A 10,214-nucleotide genomic window follows, 5' to 3' on the forward strand; every position below is an offset into this window, starting at 1 on the left:
GGCTGTGCTCGGCATCCTGCGGGCCCTTGATGCGTTTTACCTTGGACCATTTGTTGTGGCCAGCGGGAGCGGAAGGCCTGGCCCAATGGGCGGGAGGACAGGGGCACACAGCCAGGGCGCCAGCACCGAGGTCAAAACAGGGCATCTGTATGGGGCAGCTGCCCTCCCCATGGCGCTGGGCAGAGACACAGGTGTGAGCTCCTGTAACACACACGGTGCAGCCCTCCTGAAAGACACACACACTACACAATTAGGAAGGCCAAAAAAGAATGTGAGGAACAGTTAGCAAAGACTCAAAAAGTAATAGCAAATTTTTTTTTTAAGTCCATCAGAAGCAGGAAGCCAGCTAAACAACCCGTGGGGCCACTGGACGATCGAGGTGCAAAAGGAGCACTCAAGGACGATAAGGCCACTGCGGAGAAACTAAATGAATTCTTTGCATCGGTCTTCACAGCTGAGGATGAGAGGGAGATTCCCAAACCTGAGCCATTCTCTTTAGGTGACAGATCTGAGGAACTGTCCCAGATTGAGGTATCACTAGAGGAGGTTTTGGAACAAATTGATAAATTAAACAGCAATAAGTCACCAGGACCAGATGGAATTCACCCAAGAGTTCTGAAGGATCTCAAATGTGAAATTGCAGAAGTACTAACTGTGGTATGTAACCTACCATTTAAATCAGCTTCTGTACCAAATGACTGGAGGATAACTAATGTGACGCTAATTTTTAAAAAGGGCTCCAGAGATGCTCCCAGCAATTACAGGCCCGTAAGCCTGCCTTCAGTACCGGGCAAACTGGTTGAAACTATAACAAAGAACAATATTGTCAGACATATCGATGAACATAATTTGTTGAGGAAGCGTCAACACGGTTTTAGTAAAGGGAAATCATGCCTCACCAATCTACTAGAATCTTTGAGGGGGTCAACAAGCTTTTGCTGCCAAATTCTTCCAGCCCTACCAGTGGCATTAGCTTTGTCGGCAGGGGAGCGTTCACACTGCCACTTGCGTGGGGCAAAACTTTTGTCTTTCGTGGGTGGCTTTTTTAAGTACCCATGAAAGACAAACGTTTTGTTGACAACTTCGCAGGGTAGACACACCATTACTGAGAGACTGACAAGCTGCACAGCCTGGCCTGAGCCCTTTTGTACCCACTGATCCTTACTCGTCTCCGAGAGCCAGGAAAGAACCCAGGAATCGGGTCTCCCAAGTCCCCGCCCTAGCCAGCTCCCTACGGCCCCACGCACAGCCCGGGGCGGGGACCGGGCTGCCCCCTTAGGGGCTCCTGCCACTGGGGCTCCAGGTGCCGCGAGCGCCCCCGGCGGCCGGACTCGGGACCCAGGCGTCCGGGGGGCTGGTCCAGAAGGTCCCTGCGCTGGGGCCTCCCCCGGCTGCTGGAGCTGGCGGCGCAGGCGCGGGCGGGGAGCGCGGCAGGGTTGGAGCGGGGCGGGGCCTTCCCGGACACCTGGGTCTCAGCTCGGCCCCTGCGCAGGGCGGGTCCCGGCTGCAGCCCCAGGCGGGCGAGTCGGCTTCGGGGAGGGACCAGCCGCGGGGCGGGAAGTCGCTGCCCGGGCGGAGGAAGCGGCCGGGGCCGGAGCCGAGCCCGGCGATGGCTGCAGCGGGGCCGGCGCAGGTAGGACGCGGGGCGGGGACTCCCCGGCCGGGCACTGGCTGGTCCCGGCTGGGGCCGGGACCGGGTCCCTCCCGCGCTAGTGACCGAGGGGCTGGGAGCGGCTCAGCGCGGCCAGGCAGGGTCCGGGGTCCCGCTTTGCACCAGCGCAGCCCGGGGGTCAGGGGCTGCAGCAGCTGGGGCCGGGGAGCGGCTTTGGGACCCCGGGACCCGCCCACAAAGCCGGGCGGACATGCGGAGCCAGGCGCGACCCCTTTACCCCGAGTCCCCGGGGGGCTGTGCGGGGGGGTGTCCCTGGGTCACAGCTGCTGGGCTGGGGGTTCCCCGGGGGCCGCTGCCCTAGAACCCGCGTCCCCTGCTGAGAGCCCGGGCTGGGGCTGGAGCGGAGGGTGCTGAGTGTGTAACGCTTGTGCCAGCAGCTGCGGGTGGCGTTTGAGGACGTGGCTCTGTATTTCAGCCGGGAGGAGTGGGAGCTCTTATCCCGGCCAGAGAAGCAGCTGTACCGGGACCAGATGCTGAGGAATTACCGGGCCCTCGTTTCCTTGGGTAAGGACCAATTTATCTCTACTCATAGCTGTCAAATGTTTGGGTTCCCTTGATGCCTCAGCTGCCATGTGCCACCCCGTGGTCGAGTGTTGGCAAATGTCGGCCCCTTTCAGGTCGGCTTCCTTTTGAAGCAGAAATCAGGACTATCGAGCAGTGGTGTCCAATAGAAATTCCATGCTAGCCACGCTGCGAGCCACACTTGTGGTTTTGAATTTTTCTTCTTAGCCACATTATAAAAAAGCCACTTGCATTAGCCACAATTCAGTAGCCTATTAGGCACATGTGGCTAGTGGCGAACGTATTGGACTCCGCTGCTATAGAGCCTGGGGCTAATCTTAGGGCTTGGCTACACTTCCAAGTTAGAGCGCATTAAAGCAGCCCCGGGCGCCCTAACTCCCGATCCGTCCACATTGGCAAGGCTCTTAGAGCTCCTGGACTCTGCAGCCGGAGAGCGCTCCTGGTAATCCACCTCCACGAGAAGCACAATGCTTGCTGCGCCTCGGCTGAAATGCCCGGGCGTCAGTGTGGATGACATGTTGCGTTACTGTGCTGTGATCAGCCTCTGGAAATGTCCCATAATCCCCTTAAGTCAAGTGGCCACTCTTCCCATTGTTGTGAACTTGGCTGTAGGAATGCGGATGTGCCCTTTCAAAGCTCCGTTTCTGACAGCTGGCTGCTTACCTGCTCCGGGACAAAGCAACCGTTCCTGTGGAGTGCTGCTTGCTGTGAGTGTGTGAGAGAGAGGCGGGCGGAGGGGGGAGGTCTGCTGCTGTCTGAACTTAGAAGACAGCATGCTGACACACTCTCTGCCCCCCAAAAACCAACTCTCTCTCCCCCCACTTACACACAACACAGTCCCTGTCACACTCCACCCACCCCCATTTGAAAAGCACGTTGCAGCCACTTGAACGCTGGGCTAGCTACCACAATGCACTGCTCTTTGTGGCGTTGCAAGAGCTGCTAATGTGGCCACGCCAGTGCGCTTGAATCTGACAGTGTGAACACACGGCAGCGCTTTCCCTGCTGCGCTCTCCGAGGGCTGGTTTAACTCCCAGCGCTCTACATCTGCAAGTGTAGCCAAGCCCTCAGTGTAACTTGTTTACTTGCATTACGTACCTCAGTCCTGGCACAGCCATGGTAGCAAACAGTCACATGAACGACAACCTGTTCCAGGAATCCTGGCCAGACACCGATGGCAGCAACTCTGCCTCAGGAACTGACTCTAGCTAGAAAAATAAGGCAGGGAGAAAACGCATCTGCTGCTTGCAGGAGCTCCCAACCTCCCTGAAAAGAACACGCATCATACATTTAACAACTGTATAGTTGAACAAGGCTTGCAACCTAAGCAAAAGAACTGATAGATTTGTAGAATGGCGCCACCTGGTGACGCCTGCCATGACACATGTTGTGGCCTGTGCCTTAATGATGTACTGCCAGGTGTTGAATTTGAGCTATAAGAGGGCAAAGGACTAAAGTTCCCTTCTTCCAAAGTCTTCCCCACGATAAATTTTTAAGGAGACAGTTGGGTAAGTGAGAGAGGGTAGTTGGGGACTTTGTATCCACCCTGTCTCTTAATCAGAGTTAATGGGGTGTTCAATGGTATTTCAACTCGTTAAAGAACACAGTTGTCCTATGGAACTTACTGCCACAAGATAGCATGGAGGCCAAGATGTTAGCAGGATGAGAACTTTCTGTGGAACATCTGGAGTTCCCCTAGTAAGGATTTAAAACTGGGCCCCCCACTGCAAATTGAGATGGGTCATAGACGTTGCAGCTTTAGAGTATGAACTAAACTTGCCTGGTGGGAGATGAGAGGAAATCTCTAAGGAAGGTTTATTTCTTTATTCTCCTGCTTGGGATCTCTTGCGCTTTCCTCGGAAGCAGCATCCAAGATCAGTGTCCCATTATGCCAGGTGCTGGGCAGACACACCCTGATCGAGATGGGGCCCTGTTGTGCGGGGCTGCACCAATATATAAATGATTCCCTGCCCCCAAAACTTTATTAATAAAATTGATTCTTTCCCCTCCAAACAGGCTCTTCAGGTTCCACACCGGATTTAATCCACCGGATCGAGCTAGGGGAGGCAGAGCTCTGGATCTGGGATGCCGAGGGCTCCAGGGAAAGCTCCAGGTGTGAGAGCCCCTCCTCAGGTGAGTCGTAATAATCCAATCCCTTCTGATTTATACAGCTGCTAGTGGAGGGCTCCTTAATGTAGAAGGCAAAGGCAGAGCGAGATCCACTGTCTGGGAGCTGAAGGGGACAAATGGAGGCTGGGAATTAGGGGTCAGTGTTTATCTGGGAGGGGAAGGAACCATTGGGAGAGCTCCCCTCATGGCAGCTTGGATTCTCCATCACTGGGAGTCTGTCAGTGGAGATGGGGTGTCTCTTTCTCAAAGCCCTGCTCTAACTCAGCCAGGAGTTACTGGGCCAGAGGCAGGAATCACTGCGGGGGAGATTCTCTGCCCTGGGTTAGGCAGGAAGCCAGGCTGGATGGGTACAATGAGTCTGTCTGGCCTTGATATCTTGAATCATAGAAACGTAGGACTTGATGGGACCTCAGTAGGTCATCTAGTCCAGTCCCCTGCACTGAGGCAAAGCTAAGTATTATTTAGACCATCCCTGACAGGTGTCTGCCTCACTTGTTCTTAAAAACCTCTAATGATGGAGATTCCACAACCTGCTTAGATAATTTGTTCCAGTGCTTAACTACCCGTAGAGTCTGGAAGTTTTTCTTAATGTCTAACCTAAATCTCTCTTGCTGCAATTTAAGCCCATTGCTCCTTGTCCTGGCCTCAGTGGATAGGGAGAACAATTTCTCACCCTCCTCTTTTTGTAACAGCCTTTTACGTACTTGAGGACTGTTATCAGCTCTCCCCTTCTTCTGTGCCCCCCCCCATCCCCCCTCCCGCCGCCACCAGTCTTCTCTTCTTCAGACTAAACAAACCCAATTTTTTCAATCTTTCCTCATGGGTTCTGTCTTCTAGACATTTAATCATTCTTGTTACTCTCCTCTGACCCTCTCCAGTTTGTCTACATCCTTTCTGAAGTGTGGTGTCCAGAACTGGACACAGTACTCCAGCTGAGGCTTTACCAGTGCTGAGTAGAGTGGAAGAATTACTTCTCGCATCTTGCTTGCAACGCTCCTGCTAATACATCCCAGAATATTTGCTTTTTCCCCCACCCCCAAAAAACGATTCCATTGTTGACTCATATGTAGTGTGTGATCCACTATAACCCCAGATGGTTTTCTGCAGTACTGTTTCCTAGGCAGTCATTTCCCATTCTGTATTTGTGTAACTGATTATTCCTACATAAGTGTAGTACTTTGTGTATGATCTTATTGTATTTTATCCTATTTAATTCTGACCTTTTCTCCAGTTTGTCAGAATCATTTTGAATTCTAATTCTGTCCTCCAAAGGGCTTGCACCCCTCCCAGCTTTGAATCGTCCATAAACTTTGAGTGTACTCTCTATGCCATTGTCCAAATCATTTATGAAGATATGGAATAGAACTGGAGCCAGGACAGATCCCTGTGGGATCCCGTTCAATATAGCCTTGCAGTTCATTTATGAACCATAATAACTACTCTCTGAGTGTGGTTTTCCAACCAGTTGCACACACAGCTTATAGTAGGTTTACCTAGGCTAGATTTCTCTAGTTTGTTTATGAGAAGACAGTATCAAAAGCATTACGAAAGTCGAGCTGTGACATGTCCTGCTTCCACCCTGTCCACAAGGCTTGTTACCTGTCAAAGAAGGATATTAGGTTGGTTTCACGTAATTTATTCTTGACAAATCCATGTTGAGTGTTACTTATTACTTTTATTTCCTTCTAGGGGCTTACAAATAGAATGTTTGATTACTTGCTCCCTTATCTTTCCAGGTACTGAAGTTAAGCTGACTGGTCTATAATTCCCTGGGTAGTCCTTATTCCCCTTTCTATAGATGGTACTATATTTACCTTTTTCCAGTCCTCTGTTTTCTCTACCATCCTCCAGGAGTTCTCAGAGATAATCGCTAATGGCTCAGAGATCTCTTCATCCAGATCCTTAAGTATTCTAGGATGTATTTCATCAGGCCCTGCTGAGTTGAAGGCATCTATCTTGTCTAAGTAATTCATAACTATTTCTTTTCCTATTTTAGGCTCAGACCCTACCCCGTTGACACTAATGTTCACTATGTTAGTCGACCGATCACTACTAACTTTTTTGGTGAAAACTGAATCAAAGGAGGCATTTAACAGTTTGGCAATTGCTGCGTTTTCTCTTATTGTCTTTCCCTCCATTTAGTAATGGGCCTAGCCTGTCCTTGGTCTTCCTCTTGCTTCCCATGTATTTGTAAAATGCTTTCTTGTTCCCTTTTATATCCTTAGCTAGTTTAATTTGTTTTTAGCCCTGGCCTTTCTAATTTTGTCCCTACGTATTGGTTCAGTTCTAGAAGTGGGTCATTACAGCTCCACCATGCCTCAGGTTCCTCACTTGTGTAATGGAGAGGGCATTGGGACTGTGAGGCTAAAATCCGTCTGTGTGTGTCAGCGGATCTGGCACGGGGGAGGGGCGTAGATAAGCACCTGGGTAGAAATACAAGCCTGCCGGTCCATAGACCACATCACCTTCTTCTAGGCTTCCCACACCTCAGAAAATCATACCAAGGAAAGGGGTGTCCTAGAGATTTTTGAGATGAGTTTCATGCCTCTGCCCCTCCTCTCTCAAGTTATGAGTGCTGGTGTCCTATGGCCCTGGGCACATGGATCCAAATATAGCTCAGAGAGGGGCAAAAACCTGCTCGCAGCCTGGGAGAGCATCCCAGAGTCACTGGCCCTTGGCAGAGAAGGCGCTGTCCTCTCCAGGTTCCCACCCCACCCCCTCTCTGCCAGTTCATTATGCACATAACCTTTCAGACTGGAGACACCTGCCCCAGCGAGCAAGGAGAAAGCTGGGAATGGCTCGAGGCAGAGCAGGATCAGTCATGTATGATGAGTGTGAGGGGACGCCACATGGAGGATGCAATTTGTAGAGCAGGTCTCAGGCACTTGTAGAGCTTCACTGTAATGGTCTAAAACTGCCCCGGGTTCCAGGCAGCTGCTGCAGGGGAAGCTGATGCATTTGGGGGCCAGATGAAATCGTCCTGCAGGCCATGGCTTGGAGTACCCTGGTGTATGGGCAGGGTGTGAGGGAGAGGAGGTGGCATGGCCTTTGTCACATCCCCTCTCGTCCTGCTTTCTCAGTGGCATGAAATCGTTGTCACTTGCATTGCTTCAGTGTCCATGCTTAGCACAGCCCTCAGCCCTAACATGTCTGAGACTGTCTATAGATCAAAGGCCACTCTCACTTTCCAGCACAGCATTGTCACTGATTGGGTTGTAAAACAATACAAACGTGTTTTTCAGGTTATATCTCACACACCCTGAGTGACAGGTTACATCCCCTCAACCCCAAACCACACCCTCTTGAGGATTTTAGTTTAGTTTTAGTTTTGCACAAAGAATGAAACATCAAGCTGAGGCTAAATGACTTCTTTAAAAGGAATTCCTTGAAAAGGACTCACTCCCCCACAGGAATAAGCTACGTTGTTCTCAGCAGCTTTAAACCAGTCTCAGTACGTCCACATGAGGAGATTGTAGCCCCTCAACTAGTTTCAAACCAATGTAGTTAAAACAGCACAAAAACTGGCAAACAGGCCTCATGCTATATAAGAGGAGAAAGTGAAGAACCAGCACCAGGTAAATAAACACCTCTGGTTAAAATAAAAACAAAATAAGTTTGAAAACAAAACCAGGGCCCCGTTGTGCCAGGCGCTGCCTGTATCCTGGGCAGGCTACAATTTAAGCATAAAATGAGACCCAAGAGGTGCATGGCACACGTGGAAGCAGGTGCTAGGCGCTGCACAAACAATGTAGGGTAGAACCACCGTGACTAAGGTTGCAGATTTGTCATGGAATTTTGTATTAAAAATTATGGAGCAGTTAAAGTAAATTTAGTAAAATCACAGGTCACTACATTTACTGTGACTGCTCCAGGATTTTTAATAAAACCTGCCCTGCCCAGAGGGCACTAGCCTCCCAAAAAGCACCCTCCCCCTCAGCACTGCAACCCTGACCACAGCCTGGTGCAGAGTGGTTGGTGTGGGCTAGAGAAGATCTGGGTGGCAAGGCCATTCACTGAAGTTTGCCCCTCCCTCCCCCCACCACCATCATGAATGTGAGTGGGGGCAAATCTGAGTGGCACTGTAACCCCGCGGGCCAGGTCTCAATGCCCAGAGCAAGGCATTGGGTCTATCCCTGTGGGACAGGAGCCATCATTGCAGGGTGAGGCACCCATCCAAAAAACAGTCATGGACAAAGGGAGAAATCGCTCTATCCATGACATTTTCCATCCTTGACAAACTTGTAGCCTTAACCGTGAGCTAACACTGGGATTGCCTCTGCTCTCTCCAACAGGGCACGGGATCCCGGGAGGAACGAGGAAATGGTCTGAGTGTGGGGAGAGTGCGGCAGGAACACAGGATCCCACATCCCACAGAGGGATCCATGCACAGGACACAGTCCATCCCCAGGGTAAACTCAGTCAGAGACCAGACCTGGCTACACAGCAGAGACTCCCCGTGGGCCAGCGTCGCCATCGCTGCATCGACTGCGGCAAGAGGTTCAGAAAACCCTCCGGACTCATCCAGCACCAGTGCGCACACACCAGGGAGCGGCCGTACCACTGCTCTGACTGCGGCAAGGCCTTTGCAGAGAGCTCAAAGCTGAAAATACACCAGCGCACGCACACCGGGGAGCGGCCATACCACTGCACTGACTGTGGCAAGAGCTTTACACAAATTGCACACCTGAGAACACACCAGCGCACACACACCGGGGAGCGGCCGTACCGCTGCACTGACTGTGGCAAGGGGTTTAACAGTGCCAATATGCTGACCCTCCACTGGCGAACGCACACCGGGAAGAGGCCATACCACTGTGCCGACTGCAGCAAGAGCTTTGCAGAGAGCTCAAAGCTGAGAATACACCAGCGCACGCACACCGGGGAACGGCCGTACCACTGCACTGACTGTGGCAAGGACTTTGCACAGATCGCAAACCTGAGAACCCATCAGCGCACGCACACTGGGGAGCGGCCGTACCACTGCACTGACTGTGGCAAGGGCTTTGCACAGATGGCACACCTGAGAACCCATCAGCGCACACACACCAGGGAGCGGCCGTACTACTGCTCTGACTGCGGCAAGGCCTTTGCAGAGAGCTCAAAGCTGAAAATACACCAGCGCACGCACACCGGGGAGCGGCCGTACCACTGCGCTGACTGTGGCAAGGACTTTGCACAGATCGCACATCTGAGAACCCATCAGCGCACGCACACACCGGGGAGCGGCCGTACGCCTGTGCTTACTGCAGCAAGGACTTTGCACACAACTCAAACCTCAGACTACACCAGCACATGCACACAGGGGAGTGGCCATACAGCTGCCCCAGCCCTGAACCCTGTCCCACCCCCTGAACCCCTCATCCCTGGTCCCAGAGCCCACACTCATTTTTAGAATAGAATAGAATCATAGAATAGAATATCAGGGTTGGAAGGGACCTCAGGAGGTCGTCTAGTCCAGCCCCCTGCGCAAAGCAGGACCAATCCCCAATTTTTGCCCCAGATCCCTAAATGGCCCCTGTCATAAATATCAAGGGAAGGGTAAACACCTTTAAAATCCCGCCTGGCCAGAGGAAAAACCCTTTCATCTGTAAAGGGTTAAGAAGCTAGGATAAACTCGCTGGCATCTGACCAAAATGACCAGTGAGGAGACAAAATACTTTCAAAAGCTGGGGGGAGGGAGAAACAAAGCCTCTTTCTCTGTCTGTGTGATGCTTTTGCCGGGGACAGAACAGGAATGGAGTCTTAGAACTTAGTAAGTAATCTAGTTAGATGTGCGTTAGATTCTGTTTTCTTTAAATGGCTGAGAAAATAAGTTGTGCTGAATGGAATGTAGATTCCTGTTTTTGTCTCTTTTTGTAACTTAAGGTTTTGCCTAGAGGGATTCTCTATG

General features: G+C 51.5%; 1 protein-coding gene across 1 annotated transcript; it reads left to right on the forward strand.

The window, feature by feature from the left end:
* The first annotated feature begins 1,381 nt into the window (after positions 1–1,381).
* Positions 1,382–9,738, forward strand: LOC102932767 (zinc finger protein 501). The gene is given in 5 exon segments (XM_037899213.2): positions 1,382–1,633; positions 2,047–2,176; positions 4,211–4,327; positions 8,617–9,533; positions 9,536–9,738. Coding segments are annotated over 5 exon segments (1,329 nt in total). The 5' UTR covers positions 1,382–1,609; the 3' UTR covers positions 9,677–9,738.
* Positions 9,739–10,214: the final 476 nt, after the last annotated feature.

Source organism: Chelonia mydas, chromosome 6 (genome assembly GCF_015237465.2).
Source record: "Chelonia mydas isolate rCheMyd1 chromosome 6, rCheMyd1.pri.v2, whole genome shotgun sequence".
Classification (NCBI taxonomy): domain Eukaryota; kingdom Metazoa; phylum Chordata; order Testudines; family Cheloniidae; genus Chelonia; species Chelonia mydas.